This window comes from Musca vetustissima, unplaced genomic scaffold, assembly GCF_032173495.1.
Source record: "Musca vetustissima isolate MV318-11 ecotype Yass unplaced genomic scaffold, APGP_CSIRO_Mvet_v1 utg10516, whole genome shotgun sequence".
Lineage (NCBI taxonomy): Eukaryota > Metazoa > Arthropoda > Insecta > Diptera > Muscidae > Musca > Musca vetustissima.
In genome coordinates this window covers 138,507-155,484 of record NW_026877124.1, presented here as the reverse complement: position 1 = coordinate 155,484, position 16,978 = coordinate 138,507, and the positions used below count along the sequence as shown (strand labels likewise).

The following is a 16,978-nucleotide window of genomic DNA, read 5'->3' as shown; positions in this document are numbered from 1 at the left end:
AATATACCGGTCAACGTTTTGGTTCAGCTCCCATATAAGCGTAGGGGAGAGGGGGCACCTTTGAACGTGGGGCCCTTTGAACAGCGCTCTTAAAATCTCGGTTTAAAATTGTTCCGACCTGCAACCACATGGCAATCTTGATCTCTATCTGCGTAAACCATCTTTGCTAGCTTTTTCAGTTGTCCACAAATTGTGCATGGATGACCATGTTTTCGCAGTGCAATTGTAAACTTTTAATCTTTTGGTTGTAAGGGCGCAGGAAGAATTCGGTGATCGTTTTCTTTCGATAAACCATTTTTTTGCATTCCAACAATCATTTCAAACATAACTAATGTATTTTCTTTCATATATCGTAAACTAAAATGCAAAAAGGCGTAACTAACAAAAAATTCACGTTTTTACAATTATAGTCTATTATTCGTCATATGCAAAATCACCCTGCCGGGCACACTTTTTCATTTCACATGACATGTTTATAGTTTTCATTCAAAACAGTTTTTTGCTTCTCCTACACAATTATGTTTTTGTTAGTTACGCCTTTTTGCATTTTAGCTAACGATATGCCACATAATGCCACAGGTGGGGCACCTTTGAACATGCCCAATAAACTCCAGAAAAAAACGGAGTTTTTAACTTTTGGCTTCGATTTCTCAAATTTTTCAATGGGCTAATAAGATTACGAAGTTGACTGTAAAACAGTAATAAAATATATTTATCAAGCTTAAAGTATGTCATATGTATATTCATTTTAAAGGTTACATATGTACCTATTAGTTAAAATTTATAAGAAATCATAAATTATAAAATAAAAACTTTTATAAGGCTTGAAAGAAAAAAGTGTCCCCTACCAAAACGGTATTTTGGGAATTTTTTGCATGCTTTTCAACCTTAAGTTTCAATTGGGTAGTAAATCTCCTCACCAAATCCCATTTTATAGTTAACTGATTCGTTCCGTGTGTTCCATTGCCAGATGATATCCTATAAAGAATAGAATTCTACGAAGATTTTACAATTTCCGTCCATCTGTCTGTTGTAATCATACTACCTTCGGGGCTATAGAGATACAAAACTACAACCCTCCAAGCTCTCGATTAATTAAAATCAAAACGCTTTCAGATAGTATATAAAAAAATGGTAATTTCTACGGAAAACAATTTATTTAATAAATTTCATAGTAATACAACAAAAATATGATGTGCAAATTTGTAAATATTTGCAATAATGAGCTACAATTAATATAAATAAAAATATATAATACTTAAAAATCATATGAGTTATCTTCATCATCTCCTTTGCGTACTTGAAAGAATATTTTGTATATAAATGCGGCCACCAAACTACCAAGCATTGGTCCTGCCCAGTACACCCAATGATTTGCCCATAATCCATGAACAACAGCTGGTCCAAATGAACGGGCTGGATTCATGCTTGCTCCAGTTAATTTAATCTAAATAAATAATTATTATATAATATAATAAGAAACAATCATATACCACATTCAATTAAATTTGACAAATTGTATTTTTTTCCTTCATCTTACCGCACATAAATGGCCTGCTGCTATAGATAATCCCACTGCCAGTGGAGCTGATCCGTTTATATCTTTACGTTTGGGATCCGATACAGCCTTAACGACCAATACTAATATAGAAGTTATTATTGCTTCTATGAGTACACATTGGGTAGTTGTAAGAGAAGGAGAGCCAGACGACACACCCAATCCAACACCGGCCACCGATTGGGGAATTGCAATCTGAAAATTTTGAAAACACATTAAGAATTTTAAGAATAGACTCACTTCAAAAGACCTACAGTTAAGACTGCCGAGCCAGCAATTGCACCAATACATTGGACGACAATATAAAAAGATCCTTTCAACAAGCTCATTTCCCCAACAACCAAAAATCCCATAGTAACAGCCGGATTTATATGGCATCCACTAATGTGTCCGAATGTCTGAAAGTGCATAGAAAAGAACAACGATATGATCGGCGAACATTTTAAATAGAAATAAAACAAGCAAACCTGTGCTAAAGTTGCAACAGTCAATCCAAAAGTTAGAGCAATTTGTGGTACTGACGGAGACCAATCTTCAAAGCCGACACAGCTTCCCACACCAATCACTATCAGTAGGAATGTTCCAATCATTTCGCCAAATAGTACACGCCATATTTTCTTGTTTTCCGTTATATCCGATATTCCAACAAATTTTGACATTTCTGGAATAAAAATATACGAATTTATTACCACATATGTATGTATGTACATAATATTTGTATTATAAATTATATTAATTCTAAATGATTCTTACTATTTTCTTTTGGAGCCGCAGTTTCCATTTTTTAGCAAAAATTTATTTATTTAAATAAATATTATAGATATATGTTATGAGACTCTTTTTCGAAGTAAGGAATTTTCAGCAAATACATTTCATAAATATATGACCTGTTCCCATACTGCAAGATTCTACTGGAATTTACTATTTTCTTCGATATCACAAAGGAAAATTCGTTATCGAAGTAAAAAGTAGTATATTCTTGCTGACCAATGTATGATATATACAATTGGAAACAATGAATAGTGTGTCTTTTCGGAATAAAGGTTTTGATCCCATCATGATATTTTTTCTCGATATGAGGCAAATTCGATGGTGAAAAATGTCGGACCAATACATTAATAAATAGGAGTGAAATTTTTAGTAAATCTATACATAGGCTGTGCCAAAACCTCAACCTATAGTACTAATTTCCGTTTCCTGGTAAGAAATCAAATAACAGAAAATTTCAGCTGTGAAGCTTGTTCAAAATCGAAAAAAAAAGAAATTGGGATGCACCCTATATTGGTACAATTCGTAAACATGAACAGATATAAAACTGTTTGTACATTAGAACTTTTTACCGGATTTGACAATTGAAACCCACTGGGTTAACGAAATCCGGTTCAATGTAAAAGTCCTATAACAATAATTCGTATGAAGGCTTTCTAAACACTGAAAACTCATAATATTTATTTTAATGAACAATTATTTTTAAAACGTGGGCCGATAATAATAATTGTTGACGCATACGTTACATGACGATTGTCGCTAAAACATACCTCTTAACTATAAAAACCACTTCATTTAATTTCTGATCGTGATATTATATTGTTGTACGCACTTAATTGTTGATTATTTTGAGTAGTTGATGTTAATTGGAGTGTAATATTGCAGTAATAATCGAAAATCCATTCAGTAGTGCACATGTGTAACTATTTAACTAAAATTATCGATAAATGTATACACACAAAATTATAAATATAGGTCCACTTTTTCTTGTAGCCCCCATATAACGTTACCTCCTAATTTTCAGTATTTTGGGGGTTTTGTCGTCTTTTTCCACCGAATAGGCTGTAATTTAGTATTTTGAGTTCTTAATAGGTACCAAATCTCTCCACAAAAAAAATTATAAATATAGGTCAATTTTTTCAGATATCCCCCATATAAGGGTACCTCACAATTTTCGGTATTTTGGGGTTCTTGAGCTCGCTTTTCAGCCGAATTCGCTGCAATTTGGTATATTCGGTTCTTATTGGGTACCAAATATCTCTACTAAAAATTATAAATATCGGCCCACTTTTTTTGGTAGCCCCCATATAAGAGCACCCCCAATTTTCGGTATTTTGAGGTTCTTGAGCGCGATTTTCAACCGAATTGGCTGAAATTTGGTACATTGGGTTCTTATTGGGTACCAAATATTTTTGAATTTTTTCTGGTAGGCCCCATATTAGAGCACCCCCAATTTTCGGTATTTTGAGGTTCTTGAGCGCGATTTTCAACCGAATTGGCTGAAATTTGGTACATTGGGTTCTTATTGGGTACCAAATATCTCTGAATTTTATCTAAAAAAGTCAAAGAATGTTTCCTTTGCTACATGGAGTTAGAAATATTAACAGGATAAGAATCTTCGACCGTCATAATAAACAAATTAATCAATTTGGTTTTGGATCCCCATGACGGAGCGTCTAACATGCCAGGAAATTATAATGGAGTGCAGATCATTATTAAATCAAAATTAATTTCTGTCGTATACATTTATTATTCTTTCACATGCTCACATTAAACATTGGACATTTGCTCATTCTTTAGAAAATTCAAAAAGGTCTGCTACTTTATGTAGAATGTTTCAAACGACTACATTCATATTGTGAAACACGATGGGTTGAATCAGCAAAAAACCATAAATGCATAATCTATAATAGTTTCCGAAAAATAAATATTTTTTCTGTATAAATTTGCAAAAATTAAGTATTTTCCACAATAGAGAACAACTTTCGTTTTAAGGGGCTTTCCCTCCTTCCAACATTGTTTTAATATGTTTTTTTTTTTTTGAGCCCCTTATTGAAATAAAACATTGGTGGTGAAATATTGGCATCCTGACATCCTTGCCTGTGGATAATTTTAGGAATTTGAAACTATTGAATATTTCTCAATTTCAACGACAACCTAGAGGAACATAGGGTAATGTGGACTACAATTTTTAATATTTTTGGCGTAACAAAGGTAAAAAATAACAACAAACTGTTTTCACGATTTAGTAGATATGCTATAATATATTCTAGGACAAGCATTATATATATTTGTCTATAAAAATATTATTGCGTTATTTAAAAAAAACACTCAAAACGGTGAAATAATTTAAAAAAAAATAGGTTGTAGATTGACTGTGTATATTTATTTCAATCTTGGATAACAATGAATGCAAAAATGCTTCATTATCCCACCGGAGCAGCTATAATTTAGCATATCGAGTTTTCAGAGGGTAGAATACCGCCTCGCAAAAATATCTTTTATGTGTGCCCATGATTCGAACTAGTCCCCATGAAAAGCTCGCGTTTTTCCATTAAAATAATTTTCGCCTTAAAAAATAAATAAAAACTTACCGATTGTAATTACAGCTAAACCTACATTTTTGTTGTGGAAAATAAAGAAAAATAAATTCTTTTATTTGAGAAAAACGAATTGTTTGACTATTGTGCTAAAAAATGTTCAGATTTCAATAAGAGCTTATCTAATTTTTCAACATTACAAATATGTATTCAAAATCATGTTAGATGATTTTTTTTCACTTATTAGGAAACATATATCGGCATAGCGGCATTGCCATATTTCAAGCCTTTTAAATTGGTCCACAGAGACAGGGTCCACATTATACGCTTAGACCACATTACCCGAAGTTCCTCTAATTTACATTAAATACTATTTAATTCTACCCTCCACAAATTCATGAATGTCCACATAAAATTTCAAGTGAAAATCTAAACAACTCTTGAAGTGTAGCCGATTTATTGTGTCAGCATCAAGCGACGACAGAAGTGTTTCTCAAACTTTAAACACGTTTTTCACGAAACATGGTTTTTATAAATGGCTGTGACGAAAACTATTAATCCGTTCCAAATTTTAACCAGTAAGGAAAGTAGTAAAGTCTGAGAGTCCGACGTGTTTGTTATATATCTATATCTGAACCGATTTCAGGGAAACTTGCCAGAGACTAATTTATATTACTTCAGTACGTTGTGTCAATCGGCCTAGCAACAACATTCCAGACTTAATTCAGTACCCTATACCGAAATTCGTGCAAATCGAAAGATATATAGGGACTTTGATGCATCAATTACATAAAATCGGACGAAAATATATATGGGATGTACATCTAAATCTGAACCGATTTTCACGAAACTTAGCACACGTCATTTTAGACTTAATGCAGTACGCTATGCAAAATTTCGTGCAAATCAAAATGTTTCCAGGGATATAGTGGACTATTTACCTAAAATCGGACGAAAATATATATGGGAGCTATATCTAAATCTGAACCGGTATAAAAACATACTATTGTAGTTAAGTCCGTTTGAATTTCTTTAATTAGATCGCTGTTTTTGACGTTAGATGTCTAAATTTGTGTGTGGAAATGTAGTTTTATTAGACGAACAATAATCAAACAAAAAATCAATTTCGAATTTTTCTGTAGTTACGTCCGTTTGCATTTATGATGACGATATAAACATGTAATAATTGAGTTTTTGTTTTGACAGAACTTACCATGGTATGACCTAGGATAAATGCAATCGATCATGATCGTCCTTACTTCAAATGTCCGCCATTTTGTTAATTTCTGTGCATAGTTAATAATCCTAGTTCATACCACAGCCTTCGAATGCCGGTTTGAAATCGAACGTTCCAGTAATAAGAAATTATGCCCGCCGTCGAAAAGAAGGACTTTTCGTTAATCACAGAAACAACTTCAATGTAATGCACGTCCATTTGCTAGCCGCTTATAAATAATAAAAAAATAAATCGAGAATGGGGGTGGGTCCCCTTGAAATAAAATGTTCATTATCCCCCTTTAACTAAAAGAGGTATTATTGCACAAAATCAACTTGAATTTCACTGCATTTAGACTTTAAACATGAAACTTAATTCAAATTAATAAACTACCATCCATGCACAATAATATCATATTTACATATAAACATATCCAACAAGTTATTTTGTTTTCCTAGGAGAAAACTCACGTTATGATAGGACCTTGAACATGCCGATTAAAATGATCAAAGTACCTAACGATATATGGGGCTATGCGCAAAAATAAAAATAAAAAATGAATCAACAGGTACCATTAACCTACCTCTTGTTATTGTACCTACCATCCTTCGTTCGTATATATGTTCAAAGAATTATTGTGTTTCATTCAAAATGACCCACTTTCATATACGTGGACAGTACAATTATTTTATGCTTTTTGTAAATTTGTCTTTCTATATTTTTAAGAAGTGTAAATAGTAAATATATAATGCTTACACTATTAAAGATTTGTGTGTGTGTGTGTGTGTTTATACCCTTCACAACACTGTGGTACAGGGTATTATGTCTTTGTGCATGCGAAAGGAAACGTAAGTAACAGGCAAAAGGAAACGAGATAGACACATGGTTCCTTTTGAGAATATGCATAGAATCACTTTCTGAGTCGATTTATGCATGTCTGTACGTCCGTCCATGTATTTTTGTGAACAAAGTACAGGTCGCATTTATGATCCGATTTGGATGAAATTTGGCACATGTCACTTATTTGGCCCAAGGACGAACCCTATTGAAATTGAAAAAAAACGGTTCAGATTTAGATATAGCTCCCCTATGTAGTTTCGTCCGATTTAAGGTAAATAGTGCACCAAACTCCCAATATTGTTCCGATTGAAGCAAAATTTTGCACGAATTTTCGCATAGCGTACTGAATTAAGTCTAGAATGACGGGTGCTAAGTTTCATGAAAATCGGTTCAGATTTAGATATAGCTCTTGTATATATTTTCGTTCGATTTTAAGTAAATTGTGCACCAAAGTCCCTAAATATATTCTGATTTGCACGAAGTTTGACAAGGTGTACTCAATTGTGTCTAGAATGATGTGTGTAAAATATATATATAGTTTCGCCCGATTTTAGGTAAATGGTGCACCAGTGTCCCTGAAAATAATTCGATGTGCACACATTTTGGCATAGCGTACTGAATTAAGTCTAGAATTTTTTGTGAAAATCATATCAGATTTAGATATAGCTCCCATATAGTCTCGCACGATTTTAGGTAAATGGTATGCCAAATTCACTATATATCTTTCGATTTGCACGATATTTGGCATAGCGTACTGAATTGAGTCTAGAATGATATGTGTAAAATTTCTTGAAAATCGGTTCAGATTCATATATAGCTCTCATATATGGCCATTAGGAACAAAACCTGCTGAAATTATTAAAATCGGTTCATTTTTTCTATCCAATTTAAGGGGACCCCCCATTCTCGGGGTCAAAAACTTTGTTGATATAATTCGAATCTGCACTAATTAAAGAATGTCCCTACAAAATTTCAAATGAAAATCTCAAGAAGTCTTGAAGGTATAACCGATTTATTGTGTCTGCATCAAGTGACGGTTGAAGGGCTTCTCAAACTTTAAACGCGTTTTTCTCTAAACATTTTTTTTTGCGAATGGCGGGCACGATAACTCAAAAACTAATAACCCAATCGACTTCAAATTTTTACACGTTTCTCTATGAACTAGGATAAAGCCAATCGGTGAAGATCTTCCTTATTTTTTGACTTGGGTTTTGGTAAAAAATCGGCGATTTTCCAAAAATATTTTTTCAAAGGTCCGCCATTTTGTTAATTTTAGAGCGAAGTCAATAATTCTAGTTCATACGAGAGCCAGACATGTACTCTTTCTAACACCGTTGGATGCCCGCCATCGAAAATAAGGACTTTTCTTTAATTACAAAAGATAACAACAAAACTATAACAAAATTGTTTTGTAAATTATTTTTCTTCTCTTTTAAATCTTCAATTATATATGTGTAAAGTTACAAACCTTAACAATCATTGGTATTGATTTACCAGCCCATTGAAAATCTTGAAAAATTAAAATCGGGAATGGGGGGGTTCCCTTAAATAAATGATGCACCAAACTCCTCATGTTTGTAATATTGACATGAAATTTTGCACAACGTACATATTTGAGCATTTTGATATTTTTAATATTTGTTTAAATCGATTTACATAATTTTGACCCATTGTAACAAACGAATAACATGTTTATGGATTGACCTAAGTCGGTTCACATTTAGATAAAGGTCACATATTTTAGTTCATCCAATTTCATGCTAATGACCCTTCTGTTAGGATGCATTCGTTTAATATACCCATAGTGGTGAAGGGTATTACATAGTCGGCCCCGTGAGACTTTACTGGTTTTTAGAACATGCAGAACATGCAATCTCTATATTTTTGTAGATATGCCGCTAATTCATGCCATCGATATCAGATATCGTTTTTTACTTGTCACTCTCCATATTTCCTTATTCAAATTATCCACTTTACCTCATTAATGGAGTTAATAAATGTTTCAAATTGTCATTGTAAACTTTACAAAGGTTATACATTTTTTACTATGTCATCATTAATTAACACGCTCACCTGTTTTTTCTACCATTATGTTTTCTGTTTCTATGAAATTGAAGTTGTATATGATAACAAAAATATTTGTTTATTCACATGTATTGCATTCACTTTTCAATATTATAATTTATATAAATTAGAATTTTTCACGTTTTAACACATATTCACATTTAATTACTAACATACGATAGATGTTGGATATTTCAAATTAATGGTTTTGAATTTCAATGCGTGCGTACGGCCGTTTGTTCAACACAATCTGTTCGCACAGCTTGCCAAATTAGTAATAACAACACACATGAAATATCAGCAGCACTTCGAGAAGCAATGAATGGCAAAGGTGTTCGGACAATTGATTGACTATTGAATTCCAAAAAAAAAAATCAAAATCAAGTCATAAATGAGATTTTAATTTCACTTTTTGATCAAAATGATTGATAGGATGAACAATTGACAATTATTTAATAACTACACAAAACGCACCAAAACGATGTTGGTGGTGGCGTTGGTCACCAACGCGGTAACGGTGGCGACTAGGCGGTCGACATTGATTGTCGCAGAAAACGAAAGTACATCTCGCACAGATTTTCAAAGCTTTAGTTGGTCATATTTTTGTTTCTTTAATATTAATTTTTTACTATTATTATGATTGTTTAAATCTCTTGAATGACTCCCAATATCAAACTATTCATAAGAGTATTTTTTTCGGTTTGGCTTTTTTCAAGAACAACAATAGAAATATGCTACGCTATAAAAAAATCAATGCTTCTATTATTCGCACCGAGTGTCGATGTTGGATGATGAATGGCTGTTACACTTGAATAAAAATACCCGAAAATAACATGAAATCGAACTTAATAGCTTTGCACTTGTATCGACCGTCCGTCCCACTGCGGATTGTCTCTACCGTTAAATTGTTTATTTATTATTGATACAATTTGTTTGTGTTGTTTATCCGAAGACAGTAAATTTGCGAATAGATGTTCGAAATTATTTGCGAATATCTAAAATATGGTTTATTTTCAAGAGGTTAATTGGCGCTACACCTTTCTGTTGTACAAAATATTGTGTGTTTTTTCGGTCATTTATTAGTAACAGATTAAAATTGAATTTTGGCATTTTAGGCTTTACATTGATGTCAGCATTTTTATGTGTGAATAGTAAATTTAATCAATTTCTATTTGAAAAGATTTTTATTGGCGTTATTTAAAGTATAATTTATATCTCAATTTACTGAGATATGACTGTATAAGTGAACTACACTTTGCGTGTAATAACAACTTTAATGTCGGTAGCCACCTCATAAAATATATTTATGCATATTAATTTCTTCAATATATGGTCTTAATTTTTGTATAGATCCCAAATAATGGAACCACCATCATCCACTACTGAATCCATAAAAACCTATTTTCATAATGTATGCAATGCTATTTCATCGGCATACAATGATTTATGTAGTCGAGATAATACACGTCGAATGTTATAAAATATTTTAATATAAAAATGTCCACAAGGTAATTGCATTTTTTACAAATTAATTTTTAAAGTCTCTGAAAAGAGCATAACATGTAGTCGTACTTCAACTTGTACTGAGTAAGTTTATGTCAAAATATTTCCCATTTCTTATGAAAATGTCCAATGGCGCCAGGCACCACTTGCATAGCCTGCCAAATTGCATAAGTATGCCAAATTGCATAAGTATGCCAAATTGCAGTGACATGGATTAGGACTAAAATCTTCAACACCTAAGTTCCTTGGAATAATGTATGTTAAATATTAATATCATAATTTCAAAAGACAACCGGACATGGTTTAATCGACATAGAGTTATATTCCGATCAAGAATATATATCAACTATAACGGGTCTACGATATATATGGGCAATATTGTCAAAATTTTTAATATCCCATTTTCAAAAAATCGGCATTTTTGTTTTCGTCAATAAGAAAAAATTTCCTGACTCCGAATCCGTTCGCGATCAAATTTTTGGCTGATGCGCGCAAATGTTATCAAGGTTTTAATTTTGGGAATAAGAAAAAAATCTTAAAAATACGCCGTTAATTATATTGAACAAAAACGTTCCTTCGTAAAATAAGAATATGAATATATTATAATAATCACGAAAAAAATATATATTTATATATATATATAAGTCTGTGAAGCGATTTGTAAATTACAGCGACAATAAAACAAGATATTAATGAAAATTATTTGTTTTTGGTTTTATACAAGAAATTTCAGAAAAAATGTGGGTCTTCTATTTTTCCCCAATTTCACCAAAAAATTGACAAATATAAAAATATTCACATCTTGTGTATAAGTATGCTCCTTGCGGATGATAGCAAGACCCTTCCGAAAATCTATCTTCTATAAATAGGAATAAATCTTAAAATAAAACATTTTAAATTGCGCCTAAATCGTGTAATCCTCAAAATCATTTGATGCGCATGCGGTTCTAAGATGTACTACATGTTGCATTGAAGTACCCAAAAACTCGTAAAACGCGAATATTTCGGTGTGCACCCTAAACAAATACTTATTTCAGTGCGTTCCATTTAATTTTATCCGGAACGTAAAAAACTTACTGATCGCGGATACCCATATTAATCAAATGACAGATATAAAAATTTCACCGGAAAAATAGTTTTTTTTTAGAAATTTGATCGCACAAAATTTCCACCTTCGGATCAGAATTACTCTGAAGCCGTACATACTAAATACACAAGATATATATATTATTTTGGAAATTCGTGATTGTGCATTGAAACTAAAAGAAATTTCAAAATCATTTAAAGGTAGATGAAAAATTTTTTCGAAAAAAGATACATAAGGAGTACGTTCCTTATTTTGTAGGCTACTACTTTTACTTTAGCACGAAGGTAGGGAAATGAGGAACTTAGTCATATATATATATATATATATATATATATGTGGTGTCATTCATAATATATTTTCTATAAAACTAAAAACTTTTGTAGTGAAATACTTAATCATAATATTTTTACAATAAATGCTCTGTAGTATATCTTATAGGCGACTATTTCCAATTTTTGTTTCTTTTATTTATTTTCTGTTATCCTACATTGTACTTCAGTTGAAACTCATACTCAAGTACCCATAGTGGTATCATAAAAGCAGCAAAAGCAATATAAGTATTTCATACATACAATGTTATTCTGTCACATTCGTGTGCAGACATAACGTCGTAAGTTTTATAACTATTAAGCTCACATGTCTACAAACATTCAAGGCAAATAGGTTTTTCTTTGTTTCAAGTCCCTTTTTTATATAGAGTAGTTATAACAAGATGATTAACTTAACATAGACATGATACAGTCAGTGATAACAACTAATTTGAAAAAATCTAAGAAAGTCACGAAGATAATTTATTTTTAAACGAATCGTAATAAAAATAGTTTTAGCAAACACTTTGCTACCACTTAAATAAACTTTTACTTGTATTTCGTCGTAACCATACACAGACGAGTGGCCCTCCTCAATGAGTTAACATAACAAATGGACTGTATTATTACTAGGACATTTGCTGACAATTATGATTATTTATAAAATTACTTAAGTTAATAATGCTTAAAAGTCTGTCACTTCAATAATTTTGAATGTATGTGTGTTTGTATACATACTTGAAGTAATAATTGCTTAAAAGTCTATCAATCCAAAATTTCCCAAAGTTTGTTTTTCACAACTGTTGGCAAATATCAACAGTTGGCAATTATTGATTAAACAACAATTACGATTTAATTATCTGATTAGAAATAAAATTAAAGTTCCTTTATAAAGAAAACGGTGCAAATTTTTATTATACAGGAAAGATATTAAACATATAAAATGCACTGAAATTTACGATTTTTGCAAAAATAGAGTTAGTCGAGCTGTGTACATAATACTATGTTGTACTGCCTTTAAAAATTTTGCAAGAAAAGCGTCCCCTTACTACGAAACCATAAAAGCTTTAAACAAATTTAAAAGACTAGAATAAAAAAATGTGTTCTCATAACCAATATATGTATATACCATAGAAACAAATGCCAACATCTGCTTGCCTGATGTGTGGATTGATGATGGATGATTTGAAATTTTCAATGGGTTTCCGTTCCCGAACTTTTTTTTTTTTTTTTTGTATGTATTCTCTGCATTCTCAGATTGGATTTTAGATTATTGAGATTGTTTAACATTGAAAAAAGAAAGGGAGCAGACCTAACAGCAATCGATTTTACAATATTCTGACGTTTTGTTGTAAGTATAATACTGTCCCAATTTTATTTACAAACATGTAAATGTTGTTGTGTGGATTTTGGATTGTCACCTGATTTTAAATTTTCACCACACTGTGGTACAGGGTGTTATGTCTTTGTGCATATGTTTGTAACAGGCAAAAAGAATCGAGATAAACCCATGGTTCCTTTTGAGAATATGCATAGAATCACTTTCTGAGTCGATTTGCCCATGTCCGTCCGACCGACCGTCGATGTATTTTTGTTAACAAAGTACAGGTCGCATTTATGATCCGATTTGGATGAAATTTGGCACAGCTCATTTATTTGGCCTAAGGACGAACCCAATTGAAATTGAAGAAAATCGGTTCAGATTTAGATAGCTCCCGTATATAGTTTGGTCCTATTTATGGTAAATGGGGCACAAAACTCACAATATTGGTCCGATTGAGACAAAATTTTGCACAGAATATTGAATTAGGTCTAGATTGGTATATGCAATGTTTTGTTGAAATCGGTTTAGATTTAGATATAGCTCCCATATATAGTTTCGTCCGATTTTAGGTAAATGGTGCACCAAGCTCCCAATATTGGCCCGATTGAAAGAAAATTTTGAACGGAGTACTGAATTAGGTCCAGATTGATGTATGCGATGTTTTTTTTTTTTTGAAATCGGTTCAGATTTAGATATAGCTCACATTAATATTTTCATACGATTTTATGCACCGAGGAGTCGAGATAAATTTAGGATAGTGCATAATGTTGCAGCATACCAAATGGTAGATGCCACGGTTGCTCAAAGACGTCCATTTATATATATATATATATATATATATCTTATACATATTTTGCTCGATGATTGACATTAATTTTTTCATAGATTTTAGATTGTATCTGTATGGGTTGTTTTAATTTAGTTCAAATATCTACAATTTCACGCAGTTAATTAGATTCCATTTCTATGGTCCTCCAAAGATGCTATGTCTATTATATCTACAGAATATTGTAAATACGATCATCACTTGTATGTACCCAAAGTGGTAAAGGGTATCATATAGTCTGTTTTTTTTTTTTTTTGTATTATCTGCATTCTCAGAACGTCGTTTAGTTTAGCCTAGCCGAACGGGTACCGTTATATGGGCCAATATTAATCATGTTTGGCACGAATATCTTTTATCTAAAGTAAATTCAAAATACCATATTACAGTTAACGCGGTGGAAAAACGTGCCCAAAATCCCCAAAATATTGAATAATGTGGAGAGGTACAGTTATATGGCGGCTATCGTAAGAAGTTGATCAATATTGATATTTTTTGGTGTGAAGATGTGTTACCCAATTAGAACCCAAAATAACAAATTACAGCCAATTGGGTTCGAAAACGTGAATCGACTCTATAAAATACCGAAAATTTGGCATTTCTTAAAATGTGGACCGCTATTGATAATTTATGGTAGGAAGATGTGTTACCAAGTGAGAATCAAAAATACTACATTAAAGCCAATTCGGTGGAAAATAGTGCCAAAAATAGCTAAAATATTTTTGGGGCGCTATATGGGGTTTTAGCATAACGTTGACCGATATGTCCCATTTTCAGCACAAAAAAACGTGCCCAAAATCCCCAAAATAGTGAATAATGTAGAAGTTGATCAATATTGATATTTTTTTGTGTGAAGATGAGTTACCCAATGAGAACCCAAAATAACAAATTACAGCCAATAGGGTTCGAAAACGTGAACCGTCTCTACAAAATACCGAAAATATGGGATTTCTTAAAATGTGGACCGCTTTTGACAATTTGTGGTAGGGAGATGTGTTACCCAGTGCAGAAAAGAAAGTGCCGAAAGTCCCTAAAATATTTTTGGGGCGCTATATGGGGGTTTTAGCATAACGTGGACCGATATATACCCCATTTTCAGCACCAACCACCTTTGGAGTAAATCAATATTGCAAGCGCTATCGCGATTTTAATAGACAGACGAGCATGCATTAATCGACGTAGAATTTTTTTATACACACCACCTAGTTGTGGAGGATAAAAATATGACTTTTTTATTAAAATACAAATAAATTAAAAAGTCGATGCAACAAAATCGAAAATTCCTTATTATCGATTATATTAAGAATCCAGAAGAACAACTTTGCCGTAGGTCATGTTTTTGAGTTATGAACTAGGGCCCACCCCCTACCTACGTCCCTGTCTCCAACGAAAATAAATTGTCGCTAACGTTTTTAACTGGTTTTGTTTTTGACCAAAACTCACCTAGAAACATCGATATGTGTACTAGTGCAAAATCAGTGACGGACGCTTCTGACCAATTTATTCGCGCAAACATGGTGGCGTTCTTTAATGACTGTACGACAATGTGGATAGAATGATTTATCACGCCATTGCAGTCAATGAAAAAAGCGATACAAACATTGACGTGCTTTTTCGATTCACCCATGATTTGTCAGCAGTTATGACATTTTTAATTTAATCTGGATCGTTGTTTCTGCTCATATAGAGATCTTGGAGCAATCTTGGCTGCCGCACGTTTAATGCCTTAAACATCCGTGATAGTGATTCGACGATTATCCGAAATCATTTTGCTCACTTTTCAATGTTTTAATCGGATGTTGTTCTGTTGCGACTGAGACGAACATCGTCATTGACATATTTTCGTATTGCGTAAAACCAGTTATACCAGTATAACTGACCTTGTATTCTGCATATAGTAGACACGCTAAAAGCAACAGTCGACATTTCAAATGTACTTGTACTAGAATTAGTCGCATTTTCTATGCGATGGTGCTAAAAATATGTAATTAGGACATTTAGAGGATATATCATCAAATATACCCCAAATACGTCACCGTAAAGTAGTTTTTAGTACCTCATCGTAGTGGAGTTATATAATTTTCAGTAGTTAGAAAGACAGTTTTTTTTTCAAATCTGCAGAGTTGGATTACATGAGTTAGCAATCCAACTCTCGGCCAACAATCCTACATTTTGCCAAAAAAAAAAAAAAAACAATTGCAGGTAGAGAGGAAAAGATGTTATATATTACAAATTTGGGGACTTTAAGCTGCATACCAATAAACATCACCACGGTATTATATTATTTTGATGTGAAAAGTTAAAAAAAAATCATTTGCTGCCTTCGAGGGTAATGCATACATACCAAAAAGTGTAACTATACCAACATTTCTACAAACCGATTATGGTTCCAAATACTAAGACTTAGACATGGGGAATGTCGGTCCACTCCTTCTGGTACTACCCACACAGGGGCTAGGCCTAAATGCGGGTTACAGTTCATATATATGTATGTATACATTCCGCAGATGAAATGATTACAACAGAGTCTTAGAACCAAACACAAACACGGAACAAATCATATAACTATTTTAATATAAAAAGGGTTATATGGGGACGACCCAAAAAAGAGGGCGAATATTAAACATTTTTGGTAGGGAGATTTGTTACCATATACGACTACAAAATACCAAATTGCAGCGAATTCGGTTGAAAAGCGCGCTCAAGAAACCCAAAATACCGAAAATTGGGGGGTACCCTTATATGGGGGATATCCGAAAAAATGGACCTATATTTAAAATTTTTTGTGGAGGGATTTGGTACCTATTAAGAACTCAAAATACTAAATTACAGTTAATTCGGTGGAAAATACGATCAAAACCCCCTGCACACAAAAGACAAACCTATGCATAATTTCAGCACCCTATCTCAATTCCTTCAGAAGTTAGCGTGATTACAACAGACGGAC

At 32.6% G+C, this 16,978-nt stretch overlaps 1 protein-coding gene across 1 annotated transcript; it reads right to left on the bottom strand.

The window, feature by feature from the left end:
• Nucleotides 1–1,228: 1,228 nt before the first annotated feature.
• Nucleotides 1,229–9,014, bottom strand: LOC133321695 (aquaporin-like). The gene is made up of 5 exons (XM_061530779.1): nt 8,996–9,014; nt 2,026–2,219; nt 1,813–1,956; nt 1,541–1,753; nt 1,229–1,447 (listed from the first exon to the last, which is right to left on the bottom strand). The coding sequence occupies exons 1-5, from the start codon at nt 9,009–9,011 to the stop codon at nt 1,259–1,261; spliced, it is 756 nt and encodes a 251-aa protein (XP_061386763.1). The 5' UTR covers nt 9,012–9,014; the 3' UTR covers nt 1,229–1,258.
• Nucleotides 9,015–16,978: the final 7,964 nt, after the last annotated feature.

Excerpts from the sequence above, each read along its gene's own strand:
- LOC133321695 (XM_061530779.1), bottom strand. Across the intron at positions 1,754-1,812 it reads CTGGCTCGGCAGTCTTAACT|ATTGCAATTCCCCAATCGGT; the intron begins GTAGGTCTTTTG and ends CAAAATTTTCAG. Across the intron at positions 1,448-1,540 it reads CAGCAGGCCATTTATGTGCG|ATTAAATTAACTGGAGCAAG; the intron begins GTAAGATGAAGG and ends TTATTTATTTAG.